Source organism: Podarcis erhardii (genome assembly GCF_964252035.2).
Source record: "Podarcis erhardii genome assembly, chromosome: 3".
Lineage (NCBI taxonomy): Eukaryota > Metazoa > Chordata > Lepidosauria > Squamata > Lacertidae > Podarcis > Podarcis erhardii.
The window spans coordinates 42,905,309-42,931,433 of record NC_138507.1 but is presented as its reverse complement, the minus strand read 5'-3'; the positions used below and the strand labels follow the sequence as shown (position 1 = coordinate 42,931,433).

At 40.1% G+C, this 26,125-nt stretch overlaps 1 protein-coding gene across 6 annotated transcripts in view; it reads right to left on the bottom strand.

Annotated features, from left to right (window-relative positions):
* ORC3 (origin recognition complex subunit 3) overlaps positions 1 to 26,106 on the bottom strand; it is a 43,908-nt gene extending 17,802 nt beyond the window's left edge. The window contains exons 1-15 of one of the 6 annotated variants that reach the window (XR_014155149.1): positions 25,400 to 25,760; positions 24,552 to 24,603; positions 22,494 to 22,591; positions 20,848 to 20,992; positions 17,432 to 17,536; positions 15,340 to 15,491; positions 14,585 to 14,721; positions 12,601 to 12,760; positions 12,294 to 12,407; positions 11,245 to 11,378; positions 9,189 to 9,252; positions 6,019 to 6,135; positions 4,249 to 4,328; positions 2,833 to 2,966; positions 113 to 195 (exon numbers count right to left, since the gene is read on the bottom strand). Coding sequence is in view for 5 of the 6 variants with exons in the window: in XM_081857013.1 (XP_081713139.1) it covers positions 113 to 192; positions 2,833 to 2,966; positions 4,249 to 4,328; positions 6,019 to 6,135; positions 9,189 to 9,252; positions 11,245 to 11,378; positions 12,294 to 12,407; positions 12,601 to 12,760; positions 14,585 to 14,721; positions 15,340 to 15,491; positions 17,432 to 17,536; positions 20,848 to 20,992; positions 22,494 to 22,591; positions 24,552 to 24,603; positions 25,400 to 25,612 (1,785 nt within the window). In the remaining variant the exon portion in view is untranslated. Of the gene's footprint in view, positions 1 to 112; positions 196 to 2,832; positions 2,967 to 4,248; positions 4,329 to 6,018; positions 6,136 to 9,188; positions 9,253 to 11,244; positions 11,379 to 12,293; positions 12,408 to 12,600; positions 12,761 to 14,584; positions 14,722 to 15,339; positions 15,492 to 17,431; positions 17,537 to 20,847; positions 20,993 to 22,493; positions 22,592 to 24,551; positions 24,604 to 25,399; positions 25,761 to 25,960 lie in introns of those variants that run through there. The other 5 variants (XM_081857014.1, XM_081857017.1, XM_081857013.1 and 2 more) reach the window with 5 other exon arrangements.
* Positions 26,107 to 26,125: the final 19 nt, after the last annotated feature.

Here is a 26,125-nt window from a genome sequence, read left to right as displayed (position 1 = left end):
TCACACTGTGTTGAAGCTGAAACTGCTCTCTTTATCTGGTTTGTATTCCAAAGGTGCTTAAAATACGACCATCAGTCTAGCTAATAATATTTTCATTCCCAGATAGTCTGACCTTTTGCAGGTGATAAAGATCTGTCTTCTTCTGAAGTTCTTGTAGTGAGGAGATGGGCTCCTCTTGACCACCACTGGCTTCTGCTATCAGAATAAGAACAGGGGTCAGTCAGTCAGAAAACTGTGTGGGTTATGTGAACTGCTACTGCCTGTCCATGGAAGGAAGAGAAAGGTGCAAACAGTTAAGTGGAAAATAGATGAGAATATGTTTTTGAGAAATTTGTAATCCCCTTCTCTCCCTGCCCCCATCAATTTCCTGCATTCAAACAGGACAGCTTAAGAACGTCCTATTCAAAGAAGAATAAGAGATAAGATGCATCAAGACTGAAATCCCTGTGCACCACTTAATCCCATATGAAATCTTATTGGGCACATTCGCGGAAACTAAACTGCTCTGTTCCACTGCCTTCCAGAGCTTTCGTTTATTGTTAAACACACACATATATACTTTTAGGAGCTGTATTCAATTAAGTCATCTGCAGAGTAGACCCACTGATATTAATGGCTGCAACTGATTTAGCTACACTAATCTCAGTGGGTCTACTCTTAGTATAACTTAGCTGGATACAACGTTTTGAATCTCACTCCGCTCCACTGCCCCTATGTAAAATATTTAGAAAGAAAAGAGGCTTATTTTCTACTGCCTCAAGCACCAAAGATTTACGGAATTAAAAGTACACAAAAATAAAGCACAGAGCTCAACTACAGCCTTCTGATTCATATTTGGATAATTTCCACCTATTCCTATTGACGGTACGCATAAGATGGTTCTCCTCAAAATCTTCACATATTCCTATATTTGCAATTCTATTCTCACATCTATTGAGCCCTTGATTATGAGGTTTCAGCATTAAGCTCTTTAACAGATTTAAAGCTCATGTTTGCCAATTGCCTAATACATGTTGTCTTCGCACAAAACTTCTATTTCTTACAAATCAAAATAATCCTCGCCTCTGTTTATGTATTTCCTTTTGATGAGCTTACAGGTGGAAGAGAGTCACTGGTTGATTTGCACACTCCCCCTCTGTTTTCTAGACTTCAAGTTGGCAGAGTGGAAAACGATGGGTGAATTTGCAGGCAAAGGAAGGGTTACTCACACATTTTCAACTGCTGATTCTCTCCCCCAAGTTAGCATAATGAGGAAAAAGTGAGTTTGGGACCCTCACGCTTGCCTTGTAATTAGTGCCTTGCACAATTCCCCTACATTTCTCTCAGAGTCAGAAAGAAATGCTCTCATTCACTTTCTGATCTAGCATTCATATTTCTGTCTCGTACGTAGTTTGAGGTTTTATAAGCAACATGTGTTGAACTGATCAGCATCAGAAAGAAATTTGTTCACAATGAAGCCAAAGGTTATTGTACTTCTTCCAAATGCAGCGTATTAAATATCTGGGGTCTTTTTTCAGAACATCGAAAACAGCAAATAATGCTTCCAAGGATAATACATTTTAATAACATCTGCAGACTGCTAATTTTAAGCACTCTTGCTAGCCCCTATTTGTATCTTGCCTTTCCTCTGAGGAACTCAGTGGCATACATAGTTCTCCCTCAAGCCTGTGAGGTAGTTTAGGCTGAGAAAGAGTGACTGGACCAAGGTCTTTGTGAGCTTCACAGCTGGGTGAAAATTTGAACCCAGGTCTCCCAAGTCCTAATCTGACACTAACCACTTCACCACACAACTCTCATTTAAAGAAGAGCTATAAACACTTTGAGGATACTGAGGTGAACCGATTCAGTCAGCAGCTGAATTGTGGTGTGCTGACTCCAACTAAGTCATATTCCAAGGAGGCCCACTGAAAACCATGAACAGAAGTAACCTAACTCCATTGATTTCAAGGTGTCCTCTTTAAGTATTAAGAGTGGGTTGGCTACAACCTACACTGGACAGTTAGAGTAAACATTACTGAAGTTAAAGTTCTCTTTATTCAAGTTGTATCATTTAAGAAATGTATAAAATCTTTTGCTAAGGAACGGGCCAGAAATCCAAAGATAAGCCTGTATTTGGCCATTTTTGTTACTCTGGTTATCAATGTGGGTAGGCAGACAAGCAAAACCTTTGTAAATGGGCATAGGTCAAAAACCACATAAATGAAACCACTGCTTCGTAAACACCGGATTCATTTTTTTATTCAGCAACAGTTATGGAGTAGGTGGCCAAATGCAGGGGCAGTGCAAGGCCTGAAAACTAACATTTCTCCTATTTAGTGTAAGCTGTGTACGATAAGGGCAGATCTAATTGGAGTAATGCTCAGCAAATGGCAGTCTGCCTTATCTTAACAAGCAGTGCTGGTCTGTGGTATTATCATAGGCTGTCTGTCTAAAAATCGTGTAGTACAGTAAAATAAATTAGGCTACCCCTATGAAGAAAAAGGACAATGACAATGACCTGTTGCTGCAGGTCTGCATGTTAGCTGTACACAAAAAAACACCCAGAGCCACTTTCTTATTTGCATTACTAATTCAGGAAATCATTTTCTAAAATTAAACAGGCCTGCTGCTGACTTATTTCAGACAAGTCGGGAAGCCTACAGACTTCATGACTATCTACTTTCCTCGTCTGCTGTAACTGTGACAAACATTTCAATAATTCTTTTGTCTGCCAATAATTTCTTCTTATAACAGTGCCCAGTATACTGAAGCTATTTTCCAAGTTTTCAGTGAGAATGGTGACTGATGCTGGGAATGGACTTTAAATTTCTAACACAAACTGGTACAAAATACCTTCAAGATTCCTAAATTGGTCCAGGTACTGCTTCAGTTTCTCTGAAGGGATTTTAAGATGTTCTGAAGGAGAGGAAGTAATAATCTCCACACATTTTTCAAGAATCACCACCAACTCATCCCTGGCCATCATCCTGAAAAAACAGCCCAACAACGTTAGTAACTTATTATAGACACAGTAAACTGCTTGAAGCATTTAGCAGAATGCCTGGTCTTTTGTCTAGCATTTTTGCAAAAGCATGGAAAACTCATAATGGTTTTCAAGCTACCAGTTTTATTGTTTAAGAATGTGGACTATTAAGAAACAAAGTTAAAACCATTTAAGTATCTGGGTTGTATTCAATGCTGCTGTTCCATTTGCACGAGAGACTTCTGTTTGTGCAATAGAATTCCTTCTTCCTCTCCTGTGGAGCCTCAAAATCTGTTCCAGAGGGTGCAGATTTTGGGGGCCCACAGGGAGAGGAGAGAAAAGGAACATCCTGTTGTGAGAGTGGAATGTCATTTGTTGAGCATTGGCTATAACCCACTATTCCCTACTTGGCTAGTTACAAAACTGTGCACTATATATGATGCAACTCTAAGAGCTCACAGATATGCTTAACTTAGCCATTACTTACTTCCTAGTGATTTCAAAGGTAACTACATTCAATTAACTTAATCTGGATTCCACTCTTTATAATCTACAAATCTCAAATAGTTTTATTCTGAATCTTCTCCATTAGTAAAAATCTCTTCATTCAAACTCAAGATATTTCAACACAGCACATTCAGGGCTACTGTAAGAACATTGTGAAGATGGGAAATTACACAGAAATGTCACCTGGGATAGCTAGGTGCAATGAAAGCCCTGATGGGTAGGCCCACAGCAAAAACTTCCAAATCAAAACCATACCCTCAAAATCCTGACATCTATAGCTGAAAGTACGTATATACATATGCACACACCAATGACAGCCAGAATGATGTAGTGAGAATAGAGTGTCAGGCTTGAAACAGGAAGTTCTAGGTTCAAAATCTCAGTATCTTAATCCAATTACTCATTTTTACTTGCTTCACTGGCTTGTTCACATAATAAAATGGGGGAGGGAGCCATGTTTGTTGTCCCAAAATCCTTGGAGAAAACGGGTGGGGATGAAATGTAATAGGATACAGTGAACAGAACTAAGAGCTCAATGGTTTTCCTCACAGCGTTACTAAGCATGAATGAAAAATTAGAGTTTGGCTCTGTATCCCTGCTGGCAACCCCACTATAAAGGATAGAAATGTAAATTAAAAACATCCACTTTATCAAAGAGAAACAATGCGGTCAGTTACAAAAAAGCTTCCTGTTTGGCAACATTCTTGAGTTCTTCTTGAATAGCAGATGGAGGCATTTAAAATATCTAAAACACAAGAAGAAAATGGAAAGAAGGCTACCTCACCAGCTGAATAGCTGACTCATATTCTTCTGTTTCCCACACTTTCTTTTCCAAACATGTGCAATATAACTCTCTGATCTGTTAAATAGAAGAGAACGTTTTACAAGCATGGAATAGACTAAATTTAGCATTTAAAAAAATCTAAAACACAAAGGGCTAAGTTGTCACTGTTTTCATGAAAAGCTGGAAGTCCTCAGGACTCACTGACCTCAAATGTGGATGACTCAACACCATTCAGATCTTTAAAACGGGGTACGGGGCACTGGCAGAGGAAGAGGAGTGCGAGGGGAGCACACCGCCCCTGGCAGCGCGCCATCGCGGCTGCCCCCTGCCTGTGCTGGCCACCCCGCCCCCTCAGGCAGAGCGCCATGCCCCCAGGATGTGCGTCACACCCCTGTGGGCTGTGTGCCACGCACCCAGGACGCATGTCAGCCCCGCCCCCGTCTGCTCTCTGCCCCCCCCGGTGCCAGAGCATGAAGCTCTGCCACTGATAGGGGGAGTGTTTGTAGCCCAAGACCCAGATTACAAAGAAAACCTATGCCAGAGGAATAGGAGAATGCAGCACCAACAAACTTGCATCTTTTGGTTCGGCACTCTTTTGGTTCCCAGGCGAGTGTGGCACTGGCTTCCAGAAGTACATTGGTGGCTGTGGCAGAAACAGTGGTGAGAACCAAAATGGGACTTCGGGACTGGCATCAGAAGCCAAGTGGCTTCTGTAAATCTAGGGTGTCCTGCCTCAAACAGGACACTTGTGTGATATGGGATATGCATAAATCTACACTACAGACTTAAGCTACTTTAACTGTTCCTTGGGAAATGTATCTTTTTCCTAGCCCTTTTAGAGTGCAGTTTCAATAATAATAATAATAATAATAATAATAATAATATTATTTATTATTTATACCCCGCCCATCTGGCTGGGTTTCCCCAGCCACTCTGGGCGGCTTCCAACAAAATATTAAAATACAGTAGTCTGTTAAACATTAAAAGCTTCCCTAAACAGGGCTGCCTCCAGATGTCTTCTAACAGTCTGGTAGTTGTTTTTCTCTTTGACATCTGGTGGGAGGGTGTTCTACAGGGCAGGTGCCACTACTGAGAAGGCAGGCCCTCTGCCTGGCTCCCTCTAACTTGGCTTCTCGCGGCGAGGGAACCACCAGAAGGCCCTCAGCACTGGATCTCAGTGTCCGGGCAGAACAATGGGGGTGGAGACGCTCCTTCAAGTACTGTACTGATTTCCAGAAGGATGCCAAAGCAATTAGATGGCTTCAAATCTTTGATCCTCCAGAGTTACGCAGAACATAACTCCATGAACTGAATGCTTTCCTGCATGGGTGATGATTTTTGCTAAATCTCCTCTCTCTGAAAATCTGCTTGAGACACTTGGGATCATCTTGAACAGTTTAGGAGGTAGCTCTGGGGGACAGGAAGTAGGAAAAAGATAAGCAGAAGTCACCTCTTCCTCCTACCACATCTGGTTCACAGAGGACTCTCTGCAGGTACAGCTGGAGCCTTTCCATTTGTGGCCAGCAGGTTAAGATGCAACCCAATATAACTAGGTCTAAAAACCTAAGTGTTTGCTTCAGAGTCAAGAAGACACGGAGATGGATGTACATGCACGGATATTGGGTGATACAAACAGTAAAAAGAAAGAAAAATGAACTCAATAGTGCTTGGGCTCTATTGCAGAGATAGTGAAGCAGCAGGACTGCAAAATGAATTCAAACTCCTCAAGATGTGAAAACATGAAGCAGAAAAGATTTGTACATACTTGTTTGCCTAATGGATACTTGGGAAGAGAAGATGTGAAAGCATGAAGACAACACAGAATTGGAAAATAATTTTCATGGTAAGTATGTAGGTCTTGCAGCAATTCTTGTGTCGTTTCCTAAATTGATAAAAGAAAATGTCTGATTAGCCTACTACTTGCTACAGCAAGGAACTGGGAGCCTATAGTTCAACTGTACAAGTCATAGCACAATTTGATACATGTCTACTCAAAGTTCAATGAAATTTACTCATAGGTAGGTGTATATAGGGTATTAGGAGTTGTGCTGGAATGCCAATAATCAGTTTTTTAAAAAAAGTTTCTTGTCCTCAAGAAAATAATCTTGAAAATGTCCACTCCACCCTGTTGGTGATTGGATCAAAGTAAGATAAAGTTTTGTTCCCTAAGGCTGAAAAGAAAAGACCACCATCTACATTTAAACACAGACTCAGTTTAGCATTTTCAATCTACTAAAAAAACCAACCCCCCCCAAAACCCCATCTTACAAACTGTTTTTACTTCTGATGTGTGCCTTTTTATTCTGAAAATGGTTTATAAAAATTAACTTGTTGCACAGAAAGGGCTGGGGGAGAAAGCTGGCTGAAACATCTTTCATACAGACCACCATCACAAATATTTTGCGTATTCAATACCAAATTAATTCAAAATAATGATTCTGTAGTAACAAATCAGGGAAAGGCTGCTTTAATACCCATGAAGAAGAGACACACAAAGTAGAAAGAACTGTTATTTATATTCCGCAAATGGAGTACAATGAACTCTATTCATATGTGCTAGCTAGCTTATAATGAACAAATAATAGTAACCATCTGTAACAGAAGTAAAGCTACTTTGCAGGCAGGAGAAAGACTGGCTTTAGGGTGAAAGTGAGAGGTGCTTCCTAGACCAATCCCTGGGCAATCTTTCTTCAAAGAATCTGCCTCCTAGTGGATGTAAAGGAGTACACCCACAATATCCAGGGCAGTGGGTGGCAACTATCAGAGAGAAAGCAATGACCTTTTCTATTCTCCCCATTTTACTACTATTATTTTACACCAATTTCCCTTAAAAGAAATCAACTACTGTGGCAGAAAATAAAAAGTCTTCAATCAAGCAACTACTTAAAAAAAATAAAAATAAAGCAACTACTTCTTAAACAGTGAATCTTCAAAATTATATGATGAGCAACTTTAATGGTTTGGATTGAGATTTAACTATACCTAGGAGCAGACCCATTGAAATCAATGTGTCTTAAATTAGTTGTGACTAAAGATCTCCTGTAGGAAGTTCATTTGTGTTTGAGATTGCCTTACAACTCCAACAAGCTGTGCCCCTGTGTGTCTGAAGCTGAAACTTCTTATCTCTTGGCTAAAATGAACCTCAATGTTTTTTCTATAAAAGTCAATACTTAATGCCTGCCTTTATATAGGGAATAGCAGTCTACATAAATTTTTGGCAAAGACTGAAAACTTAGTGCCATAACAAAGCCTGACAAATTTTCTTATAATTCACAGATGGAAGAAGTCAGTATTTTGAGAAGTTAGTCCATTTGTTCTATTCTAGCAGAATTATTTGATCTGAGATTATATCTTCCTATCACACAAAATTTACTTTAGAGATCTTCAGCCCCTTACAGATATACAGAGGAAATCCATTTGTGTGCCAGTTCTGCTAAATTTATTGGATGCATCTGACAGATAATTTTGTGCTATGGCCTTCTATTTGATGGTATTGGGTTGTTTTTGGCAGGTTTTTCTATTAAGTTCAACTGTTGTTATAACTTTGAAATGAAGTCTGACAATTCCCAAAGGAGGAAGATTTAATTTCAGTTTTATGAAAGCCTTATCTAAGCTGGAAAGATGCAGCACTGAATCACTGGTACTTTCACTGCCCTTGTTTGCCACTCTGTCTCTCATTTGATGAATGATTTCTAGCAGATAAAGACAACTTGAGGAGGGTGATCTTCCAAAGAGAATCTTGCACTTCCAAGACAACAGAGTAGCATTTTAATGCATAGCAGGTATAAATCTTTCTGGACATTCTGCATTAGCTCAGGTTAAGTACTTAATTTGTTCCGAAGGTCTGTTCTTAACCTGAAACTGTTCTTAACCTGAAGCACCACTTTAGCTAATGGGGCCTCCCGCTGCGCCACCGGAGCACAATTTCTGTTCTCATCCTGAAGCAAAGTACTTAACCCGAGGTAATATTTCTGGGTTAGCGGAGTCTGTAACCTGAAGCGTATGTAACCTGAGGTACCACTGTATATCGTATAAAAAACTGGACCTCAGTTGACTTTTCTAAGACTCATGAATTTCTGTATTTAAACATCTGAAGCTGTAATTCATTCCATACTCAACAGTAAGCCTCACTAAACTGTATGGGATTGACTTCTGAATACATAAAAGTAGCATAGTGCTGCTGGAAGGATATAATCCTATGCATGCTCAGGTCAAAGAAACAAGCCGTACTTAGTGAATGGGCTGGTTACACATAACACATGAAAATATGGGTTTGGCTCACATTATCAAATGTGTAATATGAAAGACTTCAATGGAATGTAATTCTGCAACATCTGGCTGCTTTATATCAACCAAATGCAACCCTCTAGGTTTCTCCATATCCTCACTGGCCCTGTTTTTCACCCTCCTTGAGTGTTTCTGCATAGCTGGAAGGTGTCCTCAAACTCCAATGATGCTTCTTACTTGGCCAGGTGGAGGATAAAAAGGGTGTGCGTGCGTGTGTGTCCATGCACGTGTGTGTAGAAACTTGTCTACTGTACCAAAGTAACATTCACATTCATCACTCTGCATGCTTTTGCCTCTTACCACCATGCAGCTCTCCACTGAGAGAGATTCCCCATTCCTGCTTTACACAGAAATGTATGTTATCCAAAAGATTTGTCTGTTGACCGCCTGTTCATCAAACCCTGAACGATCACCAGATTCTAGGGAAAACCTTTGCATGTCCAACTACATGTGAAGAGGCCCCTCTTCCTACAAACATACATGCTGTATGCATGGCTACTGCAGGAGGGCTTAGATGGAGCAAGCAATGCTGGGAGCAGGGCTGCTCCTTGGTCCCACTCCTCGCTCGATGCTGTTTAGCACAGTAAGAAAGAATGCTTGAACTCAGGGGTTTAAAAGCTTAAGGGGTTTTTTCAGCCTACATTTTACCTTTAAACATTCATCATCTGTCAGCAGAACTGTCTGCTTGTTTGATACTTGGTTTTCAACAAACCTGAAGAGAAAAGAAAAGTGTGCTTCAAAAAATGAAAAGCCAAACCAAACCATACAATAGAATTTCTTTCATTTTTTTTAATAAGGAAGTGACTTCATTATAGTATTTTGGAACCTTGGGAATCTACCAGTTTATCCTAGATGAGCTGTTGTTATTGTCCCATCTGGAATACGCATGTTCTAAAATATAATAATAATGATGATGGATATTACATATTATCTTCCTAAACGTAAGAGAAACTAACTAGACTTTGCACTTGCTGGCGTAAGGGGTGGAAAAACTACCTTCTGCAAATTCTCTGCGATCTCTTGTACCCTACAAAAATCTGCTTCATAGTGTTGGGGGATCCTCTGGAATAGTGTTGGAGATGGAGTGGGGGACTGCAGGTGGAGAGGAGACCATCAAAGTTGGATAGTTAAACTACAGAGTTTGCTCCCACAAGAGGCAGCAATGGTCACCAACTTGGATGGCTTTAAAAAAGGATTAAACAAACTCATGGAGGATAAGGCTCTCAGCGGCTACTAGCCATGATGGCTATGCTCTGCCTCCATAGTCAGTGGCAGTATGCTTTTGGATACCAATTGCTGGAAACCAAAGGAGGTCTTATTTGCAGGCTTCCCATAGGCATCTGGTTGGCCACTGGGACAACAGAATGTTGGACTTAAGTGGGCCACTGGCCTGATGCAGGAGGTTTTTCTTACGTTCTTATGCCTCCCGCTTTCCACTGTGGCATTTCCCAGCTACAGTAAGGGGGGAAAGTATTTGATCCTCTGCTAAATTTGCCTGTTTGCCCTCTGATGAAGAAATGACCAGTCCATAATTTTAATGGTAGGTTTATTGTAGCTGTGAGAGACAGAATAACAACAGGGAAAACCCCAGAAACCCAGAAGACAAAAGTCAGAATTATAATGAGTGAAAAAAGTATTTGATCCCTTTGCAAAAGATGACTCAGTACTTGTTGGCAAAACCCTTGTTGGCATTATAGAGGTCAGATGTTTCTTCTAGGTGGCCACCAGGTTTGCACACATCTCAGGAGGTATTTTGTCCCACTCCTCTTTGCAGATCCTCTCCAAGTCAGTAAGATTACGAGGCTGATGTGTAGCTACTCGAACCTTCAGCTCCCTCCACAGATTTTCGATGGGATTAAGGTCTGGAGATTAAGGTCTGGCTAGGCCACTCTTGGACCTTAATTGTTGTTATTCTGTCTCTGACAGCTACAATAAACCTACCATTAAAATTATGGACTGGTCATTTCTTCGTCAGAGGGCAAATGCACAAATTTAGCAGAGGATCAAATACTTTCCCCCCTCACTGTAGAGCAAAAGCCTTTGTGGACAAAAGGAGCTGTTTCATTCAAAAAAGTTGAGATCTGGATCTAACACAGTACTTTCCAGGCTATGTGTACCAGGTAGCAAATCAGACAGGCAGATAGTACTCGGGGGGGGGGGGTATATCCATGTGCAATTTTGTGTTCACTTAATTCATTTCAATCAGAATTTCCATTAGAATTCCATTCATTTAGAATCTCTTAGATAAAGGTCTGGATGGTTAATAGCAACAACAGGGAGCTCAGTCTTGGAAATGAAGTTAAAAAAATGAAGCTAAAGCAAGTTGATAGAGGGAAAGGCACAGGAAGATCAACTTTTTGACTATCAGAAATCCTGCTAAAGGTACTCCATTGCATGCTGCTATCAAGGAAAGTTGATTTTCAGTTTAAAATGGAGCCTGCACATTCAGCACAGCAAGTAGCTGCAGCAAAAATGGCAAAAGTACCCTCTAGCTGCAAACACAGTTTGTCTCCCATGCATGCATAGATCCATTGGAATATGGTCATTTTCAAGACCAGGTTCCAGAGACCTCTCTGCACAGTATGCATGCAGTCTCATATGAAATTACACACAACTATACAAGCCATATATAACCACATGTGGAAGGCTAAACTTGAAAAGAAATTCACTTAAAGGCAGGCAGTGATTTATTTTCATCTTTTACCTTCTAAAAGATGGCAGTCTTCGAATGTTTTCACACTGACTGTGTGACAACGTTTCTGTTCTCTTCCTAGCTTCTTGGAGCTCACAGCACAGCACACTGAGTGGGTGGGAATAACAATGCTCCAAAAGAGAGAGCTGCAGGCAACAAGGTAATCACAGTGCATATTGATGCTGAGATTGCAAAATTTCATTTTTCAAAATATGAGAACTATTGTTAGCAATTGGAAAAATATATCTATTTTGTTAAATAATTAGCATCAAGCTGAAACCATGTGCAATGCATTTTAAAAAATATGGCAGTAAATCAGGTTACAGAAATCACTTGCTTCCCTAAAAGGCAAATGAATAATTATCCACAGAGACCAATAATCAAGCACTTTGCTTTTTTCATTCCACCCTGCTCTGCAACCGCAACCAACACCACTGCTGCTCAGTATTATATACTCTGAACAAATAGCAATTATGCCAATTGTAGAGTACATTTTCAGTATGCAACCGGATGAATTAGTTATGAAACCAGCCCATTAATTTATACATAACTGATCTGATAGATTTATTCACTGGGACAGCAGTGTTACAGAAATATATCATGCTGACTCTATGTATTTTCTTGAAGGAATCGCTCAACAGATTTTGTTAAAGTTTACAAATTTTATCTTCCCACCCATTCATTTCCTATTTCCTTTTTCTTCTGAGTGAAATCAATCAGCCAAACCACTGTTGTTTCATTTGAATGTTGTAAGACACATGTGTGGTCCCCAGCTAAATGAGCTTTTGTAACCTATCAATCTGTTCTAGGTGAAACAGTGCCATTACATATGTGGGGATTTTGTACACAGAAAGCAGACATCAAAGAGAAGGGTTTTTCTCCTCTCCATGCCAGTTCTGTTTGTGCAGAGAAGTAAGTAGAAGTACTCAATCATATGAAACCCAGTTGCAGTCTGCAGTGTTATTATAATCTAGAAACTGCCTTAATTTTCACAGTGAAGTAGTAAACCTAAGTTTGCTAGAAGTGCAACATCTAAAGTTCATCAACTGTGTTGTTCTTACCTGAAATCCCTTGATGAAGTTCTGAACAGAGAAATCATGGTATAAAAATATATTTATTAGCACCTGCAGAACTTTCTCACTAAGTTTAAAGGGAAATTGGCTTGTCAGGAGTAGCTGAAGTAAAAAAGAAGAAAATAACATTTATTAAAACCTTGCTCCTTTCAATTTATTACATAATTTGGCGGGTTCTCCAAACATATACAAGACACATTTAAAAGGGTGCTGCCTTGCATTCAAAAATCTAGTTTTACTTTTACCATATTGTTTAATAAAAACTACTTTTTCCTTTGTAGTTAAAGGCAATTACCTTGTCAATTACTTTTGTCAAATGCTCTTTGCATGAAAGAGACTGGAAGAGCTCTATGCATAACGAAGAGGAAACTGTGTGAGGAAGTAACTTATGGATGATCATTGGAGAGGTGGCAATTCCAAAAATAAGTACCAGTGGAAATTCTTGTATACAATGACTATGGCACATAAGAGAAAAAGACAGGAAGGGAAAATTAAATTTGTATATTGTGATCAGAGGGCAATACACTCCACCACCACCCACCCCGGCATTAAACAATACAGTGGTGTCAATATTAATGAGGCAAGGAAGCAAAAACATAATTTTACAATTCACGCCCTCTATTCATGTGGAATGTGGCCTTTAAATCCTTCTGGCCATCCTAGTTTTGGCATGTACAACTACCTACATACCAAAGAGAATGGAGCTAATCAGTTGCATATTGTGGCCTGTTAGGGGCTGACATTCCCAGGAAGACATCAGAAAGAGGAGTTTTGTCAAGTCCTGTGTTGGCTAGTGTAACACAGCTATTACACTGTGCTCAATTTAATAGGTACATGTTGTGCTGTGCCATTTATCACAGAATCATGGGGTTTTGATTGGAGGCCACTTAGTCCAACTCCCTGCTCAGTGCACTATCTGTAGTTCAAGACCGCAGGCAGAATGGAGAACCTGCAGCCTTGAACTACATCATCTATGAGGATTGATCGTGCTGGCTAGGGCCGATGGGAGTTGGGAGTCCAGCAACATCTGGACAGCCAGAGCTGCAACTGAAATATAGATTTGAAAGTAGATTAAAAATAAATAAATCTGAAGCTTTCCTTTTAACTATATCTCAAGTTCAAATTATAACTGAAAGTGATATATAGAACAAAGGAAACACACAAGTTTGTGTGCAGCAAAAATTAAGTACAGTGGTACCTCGGGTTAAGTACTTAATTCATTCCGGAGGTCCGTTCTTAACCTGAAACTGTTCTTAATCTGAAGCACCACTTTAGCTAATGGGGCCTCTCGCTGCTGCTGCGCCACCGGAGCATGATTTCTGTTCTTATCCTGAAACAAAGTTCTTAACCTGAAATAACTATTTCTGGGTTAGCGGAGTCTGTAACCTGAAGCGTATGTAACCTGAGGTACCACTGTACTACATAGCAAGAAAGGCTGGATTCTTTGTACACTATGCAGACAAAGACAACTTTCACATGTTTGTTTATCTGCATGATTTATTCTACCTCTGCTGGTGCGAAGACAGGTAAAGTGTGGCCGGGGCGCAAACACAGTCCTTGCTCCTGAAGATGCTGCTCAGAGACCTCCTGGCTTTGAGATGCCATCCACTAATGCACTCATACTTTCAAGCCTACCTTCACAGAATTAGGAGGCTGACTTTTGTGCCTAATCACTATTTTATATTTAAAACAAACAAGTGCCCCTGGCTTTGTTACCGTCGTGCTTGCGTCAATAAAAAAACAAAAGAAAATGTAAAACTATGCTGAGGTTCTTATTTGATTTCTAGACCACTTCTCAGCTAGCTCCACCACTTTACGTCAGGCCAGTGTTTGTTCAGAAATCCCAGAGATGTTTCCTATTTTGTTCTCTAAATATCTTTTGGCTATTATTCTATGCACACTTCCTGAAATTCTTTTTTAAAACTAAATCCACCACACAATTTCATTTGTGACTACTCAAACAAAAGTCCCATTGAGTTAAATGAGATATATTACTCACAGGTAAGCATGCACTGCATTGCAACCTTATTGGCTTACTTTGGGGGGGGGGGGAATGCATAGGAGTGGGCTGCAACTCTGCTTCCACATTTGAATTGTACACATCACTGTGCCCCCAGCCTATAATTTAACCTTCAAATGACACTACAGAGTAACCCAAACCTGCATTTGTACTTACTATGAAAAAGAAAAATAATAATAATGCAGGCACAAGTCAAGATTATCAGTTGATTTCATGAATTAGAACAGATCCCGCCCCCTTATGTAATCTATCATATTACCTGCTAATAAATATGAAATCCTGCAGAACTTTGGTTGTGAAACTTTCCAAGTCTTTGAAAATAACTACAACTGGAGGAGATTCCAGATGTCTGGAAGAGAACATCCTTTTTCTGCATGGAGATTCGGTATCAGTTTCCTTCAAGTCATAGTGCATGTGGGGGGGGGGGAGTACAAAAAGAAAATTAAACCTCTCGTCGAACATAACGCCCCAGGGGCATGGTTTGAAGGCAACATGATGCAGCATCCTTGCTGAATGAAGCTAAATAGGGTTAAAATCGGTGCCTGGATAGGAGATTTTGTTGAGTTCATGGTGAATGAGAGATGGAATATACATGTAATTAACACACACACACGAAGTGGAGTGGAGGACAAACAAAAACTCTCACTTGTGTTATCTTAGCTTGTGTTAAGACTGACAGTGCAAATTTTTACCTTAGCAAGACCAAGGCACCATCTGCGCTATTGATTTAAAGCATCATCATAAAACTTTGAACAATCACAGCTTCCTGGGGAATGTTCTGTGAGTTGTTAGGAAACCCCTATTCCTCACACAGCTACAATTCCCAGAATTCCCTAGGAAGAGGGATTATCCATTAAAGTACTTTGCATCTATCCCAACACAGGATTTATCTTCATCTAATCTACACTTCACCAATAAAGCTGTTTAACTAGATGGGGCAAATCAGGGAAAATTCTGGTGGGAACTAAGTCTGGAAAACAGTGACACTTTACAAGAGGCAATTCTGAAGCTTACCTTGGTTATGTTCCTATACCAATCAATAAGAGATGCCACGGAGCAGCGTATCCTATTTGAGGAAGGCTTGGAATATTCTTCTTCGGACGAGTCCACATCTACATGACAGCCCATCAGCTGAATCATCAGCTTTTGCAGAAGCTGTTTTATGCCTTGACAATACAAATATACATACACAAATATTTAAAATAATAATGAAAATGCTAGATTTCTCAGCAATCTTGTTAGAAAATATAAATAACTGTATTTTTCAAGGAATTATGTGACTAAGACTTGTTCACTTCACTCATTTTCATTCATGGACTAAACCAACCAACCAACCAACCAAATCCTGTATCAAATTTACATCCAAGGTAAACCAAGTCCTTCAGCCTAGATTCTTAAAATATAGAAAACTGAATAAAGTGTGCTTATTTTGCATAGTTTAAAACAGCACCACTAAGTATAGAATTCATGCTTTGCACATAAAAAATTCCTGATTCAGTTTGTGACACCTCCAGTTAAAGGTCTCAAGCTGGCAATAGGAGAAGCACTGAATATGCATTGACCACTTGCATCTCTATAAAAGACAATCACACAGTGCAGGAGGTCAGGCAAACTTCAGTTTTTTGTTTGGAATGTTACCAAACCTGTAATGTGTTTATATAAAACACATAATACATACAAAAGTCATTTGACTCTCTTATGTGTAAGTACATGAAATAAATAACTCTTCTCCATGCTGACCCCCTTGCAAAAAAAACCCTTTGTCCTTTGTACTCAAGATACCCCCACAGCTTCTTGTGTTTTGTATTATTTGAACAGCATCTTTACCAACTTGTCTGAACAGAAAGAACTAGGAGTCAGTTTGCTGATCTGTTTGGAATAAGCCATTCACTACCATTCAACCATCAGATTGTCCTTCTGGCCCAGTTCCAACTTAAGCAAAATATTTTATTTCACTTCTAGAAAGGAATTCAAAGTAAGTCTACCAGTTATATTTTTTTGAAAGAAATGGATCTTTCCCTTTGCCTTCCATATTTAAAAATAGTAGAAGCAGATACATGAAACTGCAAAACGTGTGAAATTTCACTTGTGCAAAATGACTGAATTCTGGGCTATCATCTCTTGACACTTGGAAGGAAGGAAGAGAGACTAGATTGCATTTTAAGTCATGGTTTCAATAGGTCTACTCTGAATAATGAGACTTAGAAGGATATCACCCATGGTATTGTTATAGCTTGTGATTTTATTCACTACAACAATGCCTCAAAGTTAATAAATGCTTCTGAACTTTAAATACTAAAGACGGATCTCTGCACTTAGTGTGTACATTCCAGAGATAATAAATACCCAGTCAAAACCAATTTTGTAAGCTATATATACAAAAGCTTTGTTACAAATTGATACCCAGGATAGAATGAAAGGCTTCAAACCCACTGAACTAGTCGTGTTAGAATATTAATGCTCCCAGTGCGTTTCCAGGTACAATTCAAAGTGTTGTTGTGACCTTTAAAGCCCTAAACTGCCTCAGCCCAGTATACCTGAAGGAGCATCTCCATCACCGAGCCCAGACACTGAGTTCCTCCCCCAAGGGTTTTCTGCTGGTTCCCTCATGGCGAGAAGCGAAGTTACAGGGAACCAGGCAGAGGGCTTTCTCAGCAGCCAATTGGAAGCTGCAGAAGCCCCACTGGACGTTCAGCTTCCAAAAGAACGTTCGCAAACCGGAACACCCACTTCCGGATTTACGGTGTTCGGAAGCCAAAATGTTCGACTGCTAAGGCGTTCGTCAATCAAGGAACGACTGTACATCTTTTAGAAGATTTCTAAAGGCAGCCCTATATTGAGAAGTTTTTATGTTCGATGTTTTCTTCTGCTTTAAAAATTCTGTAAGCCACCCAGAGTGGCTGGGGAAACCCAGCCAGAGGGTGGGAATAATAATAATAATAATAATAATAATAATAATAATAATAATAAGCACTTTGATGAAAGCAAACATTGACTGCCAGGGCTAATGATGGAAAGGCCTAACTATACTGTATTTCTAGGGATACTTCCCATATTCCACATACTACTTTACTAAAAAGACTCTTCAAGTTATTACAGTATTTACCTGGGCATTCTTTGGACCTTAGGGACACTACAAAAGGAGTAACATCATCATGAAGAACTTCTGAGAGGCTTTTAAATGTCAGATCATGGTCCATAACATTGACACCTAGGAGTAAGACAAGTCAGAATTGTGCTGTTTGCATTTAAACATGACAAAATATACTTTTCTATCATGCTTACCATATAGTCATTTTACATTTGTAGAGGTAAAACAGTAGTAATGTGGATTGACTATCTTGAACTATATCTACATTGTACTAGTTAAATATATATTTTAATATATACAGTCATACCTCAGGTTGAAGTAGCTTCAGGTTAAGTATTTTCAGGTTGCGCTCCGCAGTGACCCAAGAAGTAACAGAGCGTGTTACTTTCGGGTTTCGTCAATCGCGCATGCGCAGACGCTCAAAATGAAGTCACGCGCATGCGCAGAAGCGGTGAAACGCAACCCGCGTACGTGCAAATGCATCTTACATTCTACTCAGGATGCGAATGGGGCTCCGGAACGGATCCCGTTCGCATCCAGAGGTACCACTGTACAGCAAGTCTCAACTAGAACTTGCTTCTAGGAAATTCATCTGTAGGATTGCAGCCTGAATTAGAAAAAAGTGATTAAAAAAAAAAACATTTTTAATTTAAGGGAAGGCTCCATATATAAGCTCAGGAACAACCACTTTATCTGCCTTGCATATCATAATTTATTTTAAAGGTCAATATATTCTCCTCTTCTCTAGTGAAAGAAGGGAAAGGAAAATTTACAAGTACATCAGAAGTAGGAGGAAGGATAAACAAACTGTGGGCTGACTGATCAATAAAGCAATCAACTTTTGACAGAAGATGCAATCTTAACTGCTCAGTGCCTATTTCCCTTCCAAAACTTCTGAAGAAATTAATCGTTGCCAAGTAATAAGCAGAGTCACTATTTATAATATGTGAAGGACAGAAGTCAGGGTTTTTTAAAAGAGCTGTTTAAATAGTATTTCACTACTTTTAATTAAACTAGGATATACTTTCTCTGTGGCAAAGAATTGGCTGTAGACATTAAAGCCACTAACGGTTACCTTAAAACAGGAGATGTCCAAACTGATCAGACACAACAATATAATGCTTAAACTCACAGAATATCAGGAACAATAGGCCTGCTAGCTTAAAAATCTATATCAAGGATGTTATTTGGGGTGGTGGAAAATATAAGGAAACCCTTTTTAAAAAATATAAAGATCTCATTTTTAAGCAAGAACACTACCAGTAACCAATTTGGATTATTATTTTTTTGTATTTAATTTCAACACACTCTTAAATTGCTGCAGTTCCAGCATTCTCATTTGCCCTTTTTCATGTCCTGCTCTCAAGGAGAAAACAGATGCTGACAGACTGAATGAGACAATGGGAGGGGGGAGGGTGCATTAGAATCTACAACCATTTGTGGTGTTGGAAGTAGATTGCTCAGACAGAGGGGGAGCTTCTGTACTTGTTATGCCTCATTATGAGGCTGACATGAGAACTGGCTCTTAGACAAAGGAACTGAGGACATACTGTTAAATCTACACATAAATGCAAAAATGCAAAGAGCTAAAAATCCAAAAGGACATCCTCCCCTCACACCGGCTGTGATCCAAAGGTCATGCAACTAGTAATGCATGCCCAAGGGAGGTTTGGGCCTTTGTTTTAGCTCTCCATATTAAAACTGAGACGAAGTTCAAAGGCAGTTAGCAATATAACAAAGGCATCTGCAGCTTGAGTGAAGAAGCAACAAAACAAGAAAAGGCATAGAAAAGCAAAGGCAAAAGAAATAATTTACACCCTAGAAGGAATGTGTAGACACAAAACTGAAATAACTAGGCTCTGGCAATGAAGGTGGCACATATCCAATAATTTGCCAACACATTAAATGTAATGAATTAGCAAAGGAAAAATGAGTGCTATCCTTCCACATTTCCCAGCTCAGAAGCTTGGGAGGAGAGCAAGGCCTCACAGTTGCCCTGAGCTTCAATCACAGGATGGCATCCAATGAGTCCTGGCCCCTCCACCAGCTGGTTGTGACAAACACAAATCTCTGCTAGCTACCAACATGAGCCAAAATGTTTAAACTATTTTACTCAGACAATAAACTCTGGTCTGGGATGACACCAAAATTAATTTAATAGCAGTTTCATCAGTTTGAATACATAATCTGGTCTGCATATTCTATACCTTCCCCACCATCTTCAAGAAAATATATTTTCCTCACTCATGCTTTTAGAAAATTGCTAGGACATCTCTACTGAGAAAAATCTAAGGTTTATTGGAAGTAAATCTAGAAACGCAACATTGTGGAAAAAGTGATCCTCTCAGATATAAGCAGTATCTCTTACCAGAGCAAGGGAGTTGTGTAATCCTAACCGAGTCTACTCAGAAGTAAGTCCTACTGAATTTAATTGACTTACTCCCATGTTAGCATTGCAGACTTGACGAGTACTGGATGGAGCTCAGCTGAGGAGAAAAGCTCTTTGTGGTTTGTCTCTCTGCAATGTGCATCTGCATGTGTGGCCTTTTCTTGTTAAAAGTGAATGATTCACCTTATGTGACCGGGGCAGATCCCGTTTCCGACATACTGATCTAAAAAATGTAGAAGCCCCAAACAACTCTGCTCTGTATGACATTACTGAAAGACCAAATACCCTTCAATTGCTTGGTCCAGGCATTAAGATCAACAAATGGAACCAATTAGTCTTGTTACGGCCTGATGATTAATGCCTTATGGTAACACAGACATGAGTTTTCACTGGCAACACCGGTGTTATCACTCCCTGCTGAAACCCAAGGACCCATCTGTACCGGCAATTGACCAGTTGTAGAAGATGCACCTGTTTATACAGATATTCCTTTCATCTTTTGACCCAGGCCTTCTGGATTAATTGGTGTGGGTTGTATCTAACACTGGAAATAGATACGTTAGTGCAATGGGATTTCCCCTTCCTCTCCTCCCCGTATATGCCTGCCAAATCTGCTCCACAGTCCCCCAACTCTCTGCAGCAGATGGGGTTTGGAAGGGGGCTGCAGGTGGAAGGAGAGGAAGTGGAAGTTCCGTTGCACATGCAGAAGTGTGTTGCATGCATGGAACTGTAATGCTGGATACAACATTGCATTTTAATAGGATTGCATTATTGCCTATGTTAATTATAGCTGTTTATATTTAAATGTTTGTGTAATTGGCTTTTATACTTTGCAAACTGCTGAAAAGCCTGTGTTAGCATTAAGCTGTTGCCTGTTTGGCAAATATGTTGCCAACATGTCTAATCTGCCCATTAACAATTCTTAATGTTATGATCCTTGCCTGTATTAAGTCTTCTACCCAATCTCTCTTTTTTCTTAATTTTAGGATTCATAACAAGTTATGGCAGTTATTATAAAAAAAAAAGCCAGATAAAACGTTACCTAGAACAACAGCTGCAGTGGGAATTTCACTGGACTTCATTCGACAAGCCCATTTTGTTTTCTTCTTTTGGAAGTCTGAATGAGATTGTCTCAAAAATGTTATGAGGTTATCAAACAATTTTTTATTCAAGTCCTCTTGTAGTTGCTGTTAAAAAGATAACATGCACAGAACTTTGTTAGTTGCCTGAATGAAGAGACATATTGTTATTCCATGTATTTTTAAAGAACAGTCCCCAAAGGTTAATCAAGATACAACAACACATAATTATTTAGGTTTCCTGGCAATTGTTTATAGACACTGTTTCTGTGGTTTCCATAGCTGTTTCAGTCAACTCATGATTCCGATTTAAATGTTCTATTTGAGTATGGGGTTCTTAAAGCCATTTAGACGGATATGGGGGATGGGGAATCAGTTGTAGGAAAAATTCAATTCCTTACTTGTTGCTACTTAAGACAGATATGACCCTAAAAAGTCAAAGATCTGATACCTTTAGCAGTTCAAAGACAACAGAAATTCCACAGAGTAGCTTTTATGTTCAAATGCTCCTCAGCAAAAAAAGGAACAAATTAAGTAGTAACTGAGACAGTGACATTGTTGAATTCATGCTGAGGCCATACCACAAGATGTACAAGCAGAATCCAACTTGTTTCTGTCAGCCATAAGCAGGTGCGCCAACTCTAGGGTTGGGTGTCTTTGACCCCTTCAATATTTGTTGGAAGGGGGGCTGTTCAAGCCTAAATATGTTTAGGTCAACTGCTACATATTTACAGATAGCAACAGGGCAGAAGACTGAAGTCTTAATAACAGCACTACATGAACAGTCTAAAAGGTAAAATAAAACCCTCTTTCAATTTACGAAACCTTCTCTACCAGGTTATCCACGGGGAATTTACATGCATATTGATGACCAAGAATGTGGAATTCATTCTCAACAGGAAAAAGCATATGCTTGGTTTGCTCTAGGGATGTCCAATCTGTCTCCTTGTACAAGCTCGTTCCTAACAGCTCACACATTGTAGAAAGATACCCACAATTTATACAGATAGCCTGCAAAAAGTACCGTATTTTTCGCCCTATAGGGCGCACCTAGGTTTTTTTTGGGGGGGGGATTAAAAAAATTATTCCCCCCCCCAGCCGTGAGGCTGGGGCGGGGGAAGCCCGAGCTTCCCCCGACCCCAGCCCCCAGAACAGGCTGCTGCCTGCAAGCCTTGCAAGGACTCGCAAGGCTTGCGGACATCTGCCCGAAGCACGGGGCGTGCTCCGGAGCTCACTAGGCTTGTGGATAGCTTCCTGAAGCCTGGAGAGCAAGGGTCAGTGCACACCGACGCCTCTCGCTCTCCAGGCTTCAGCGAAAGCCTGCATTCGCCCCATAGGACGCACACACATTTCCCCTTCATTTTTGGAGGGGAAAAAGTGCGTCCTATAGGGCGAAAAATACGGTACCTTAAGAGATTAAGGAGTAGTTTGGGTATAAAATATTGCTCAAAGTCTTGCTGTTTCACCCATTGTACAGGCTAAGTAAAAGAAAAGACTGCATATCACATTATTTCTTCAATGCAAGCATTTTCAAAGCTTCCTTCCCCCACCCAAGACACAACTGACTTAAGTAAATCTCACGGTTAATGTTAAAAGCAGCAACACTCACCTCTGTTTCACATTTAATCTGTTTCCATAACAACTGACAAGTATCAAATCGTAGCTCACTATCCTCTGAGTCAGTATTGCCTTTACTAAAATAGTCAGCTAGAAAAACAAGGGGGGAAATAACATTCACACTCAATATTTATAAAACAAATTTCCTCTCAAGCAAAAAACTTAAGTGCAACAGAATACTGAAGATTTCTTTTCACAGGAGAGTATAAATTAACTGAGAGTTGCAACTGGTGCCAGGACAAAGCTCAGGAAGAAAGAAGCCCCCACCAATAGCTATGAAAGATGTAAGATTTATACAGCCTCAGTATGGAATGCTGTATCCATAAATGTCAACCCAAATGAAGTCCTGCTGAGTTCATTTGGATTTATTACCAGCTAAGTAGGTATAAAATTGTAGCCAGAATCCCTAATTACATTTCACCACCATATTCCTTTAAGTCAGGGATGGGAAATCTTTGGCCCTCCAGATGCTACTGACTACAACTCCCATAATCTCTCACCCTCATTTTAGGTTTTCTGTGTCACTCCGACTTTCGTGTAGAAGAGAAAGAGGATCCAAGTATTTAGGTTTGCCCATAAAAAATCTTGAGCAATGTTGTATCATATTTACTTGAATAAGCCCTCTACAGAGGATAGATTCACACAACAATTTTTCCAAAGACAAGGTGGTTCTTGTCAGTTGCCCAATGGTGAAGAGCCAAATTGAGCCCAAGCTTCATGAACTGGTCAATAAGTCTCTGAGGTTGAGATATCTGTGGTCAGTATAATTGGGTTCTTTGCTGCTGTAGTTTAGTGATCCGTTGATAATATATCATTTTAAATGGAATGGCTTTATATTTTAAATATATTTTAGTTTGATCATTTTTGTTGTATTTTTTGTAAACTTAATGAAGAAGGGTAGCTTAAATTTTGAAGAAAAATAAATAATATATTCAGTAAACCCTATCCCTCCCTGCAAAATATGTTCATGGCAAACAGTAAAGAGAACAATATACATGGAAGACATATGCAGAACTGGTTTCCTTGCATATTATTCAATGCATGCTATAGAAAAGCACTCAACTTGAAATATGTTGCTTTTTATTTCCAGGTATTGTTCCCAATGATGGAGGGCAATTTTAAAAAATCTAATCTAGCAGAATATGGGTAAGGTAAAAATAATCAATACAAGAATGGCGATAATCCTTTGGATTATTTTAGCAACGACTCCATTTTAAAAAGATTTTCCCTAGTTAAAAATACATACAGTCCAAGTGTAGCTGCACCATAGATTTGAATATTGGCATTATGATATTGGCTATTTTATTTTCAATTCCTTTCCTAATGCTTCCTAGCACAGAATTCACCTTTTCACTGCTGCTCCACATCTATCCTTGTATGCTTGTCTTTGCTCCTGAGGCATAGCCACTGTATTATTTCCATTTACAGATGGGGAACTGAGACTCACAGAAAATGACTTGCCTAGGATGAGACCATACATATGTTGGCTAAAAATCCTTCAACACCCATCCATGAGCCCAAGGCTCATTTCAAGTTTATGAAGATGAACAATTGACTTGACCATGGTCAGACAAGAGAGGAAGGTCAAAGGCTGAGTTGCAGTTGATTGAACTGAACAAGGAAGGAGCAAAATGACATCTAAGAAGCACCCTCATATACTCAAAAGAACACTATTTCACTTTTACTTACCTTGAAAACAGATAGACATACTGTCCTACTATCCTTGCCTTTAAAAATACAAAGGACCTTCATAGCAGTCAATAAATTCACAGCGTAAAGCTAGGAGAGTGGCTGTTATTCAATATTATACCAGCACTGGAAACAATGAAAATGTCAAGTGCAGAATTTTAAATCTGGAATTTACAGTATGACCTGATCCTTTAAAAAAGAATCCCTCAAGACCTTGATTTTTTAGATACTGGAGGAAATGTTATATCTACTACAAAGGATGTCCAGAACAGATGGGAAAATAAAGATGGCATTGTTATATAAATTCCGTCTGAATTTACTGTTAGGAAGTGGAGTTTCATAACACATATTGTGTACTAACCTGCTGAAGATGCCTTCGCCTTCTTAGAATCTGGCTTGAACACAAAGCAGCCCTAAAGAGTAACAAGGAAGGAAGGAAGACTAAAACTACTGAATATTTTACCATAACTCCAGATTGGCAGGAAAAATATAACGGCTTGGTTTGCACATCATGATAAACTATGGGTTATCAGCATTGGCCAAACTTCCTGGCTATCAGATAAGAGCTCACATTGCTGTGCTCCTCCCTATCCTTTTAACTCAGCATGGCATAGCAGCAAAGTCAAGGTTTGATTTAACATGTCATCTGAACCTAGGTTCATGGTTAAGGTTTCTCCTCCTTAACCATAGCCTGTAACCATAGGACAAACCTTGGGTACAGATCATGTTTAACAACAATCCTGGCTTCAAATGATAGGTTAATTTTTGAAGTACACCAGTTTGTATGTGGAAAATCACATTTATCCTGATCTTTTTCCCCCCTCCCTTTATCCAAGCCAAACTTCTTTGCATCCATATGCAGAGTGAAGTGGTAAGTGCTAACCCTTACCAGGGTAAATTTATGAAAAACATAAAAAGGTGGGGACGATTCAGACAGGAGTCCATGCCAGCACTTGGCTATCAAGTAGTTGGTTTTGCTAGAGCAGGCATAGTCTATTCTGAGAACTGGCTTGCCATCTTTCCTCACCCCCACCATGGAGAGGATCTGCTTCTTTTAATTGGCTAATTAAACAATCTAAGCTGGGGGGTGTTTATTATTTTTGCTTGCTACTATGTTATGCATTTTTGTGCTTTTATATTGTAAACCACCAAGTGATCATCAGGGGAAGGGCAGGATATAAATTTATAATTAATAAGTATAATAAATACTTGATGTAGGCCTGTCAGGCAGTCAACAGGTGGAAATTCCCATCCCTTCACTGCATCTCCTGATGAGAAAAAGCTGCACCTTTCAAATATTCCACCTGCTGGGCGTATTCGAGCATGCGCAATGTGTGCACTTTTTACAACAGCCATATTTCTGGATAAGGCTCCAGAGGGAGAGGAATTTCTGTCCCTCCTCCTGGTTTTCTCCTTCCACATTTTGGGGGTCAAAAGAGGCTCAGAATCTCCTGCGCTTCTCTTTCTTCATTACAACTGAGCAGGAAAGGGGAAGAAGCGTCTCTGGCAACCACCCTGGCAGTCCAGCCCCTTCTGAGGCGTTACAACCGCGACGTATGGACTGGCAAAGCGCGAGGATAAGGCTTCAGGGGTCCTTTACGCGCATGCTCCGAGGAACGGGCGGCGAACCACGCGCGGCTGCCGTTGCCGTCGACGGGGCTCAGCAAACCCTCCGCGTGGCGACGCGATAGCCAGGCGCACGCGGGTGGGGGGGGTCTTCTTTGAAGCGGAAGGCGGGCGGGGCGGCGCACCCTCCCCCTCCTGACTCACCTTGGAGACTGAGCACGTGCTCATAGCTGCGGCTCCAGTCCGCTCAACACGCAGCGGCCAAACTCCACCAACGGGACTCGAGCCTCCTTTCCCGCCGCTTCCGGGGCCTGATTTGTATTCTTCCTTTCCCCCCTCTCTCTGAGAATGGTACGAGCCGGTCTATTT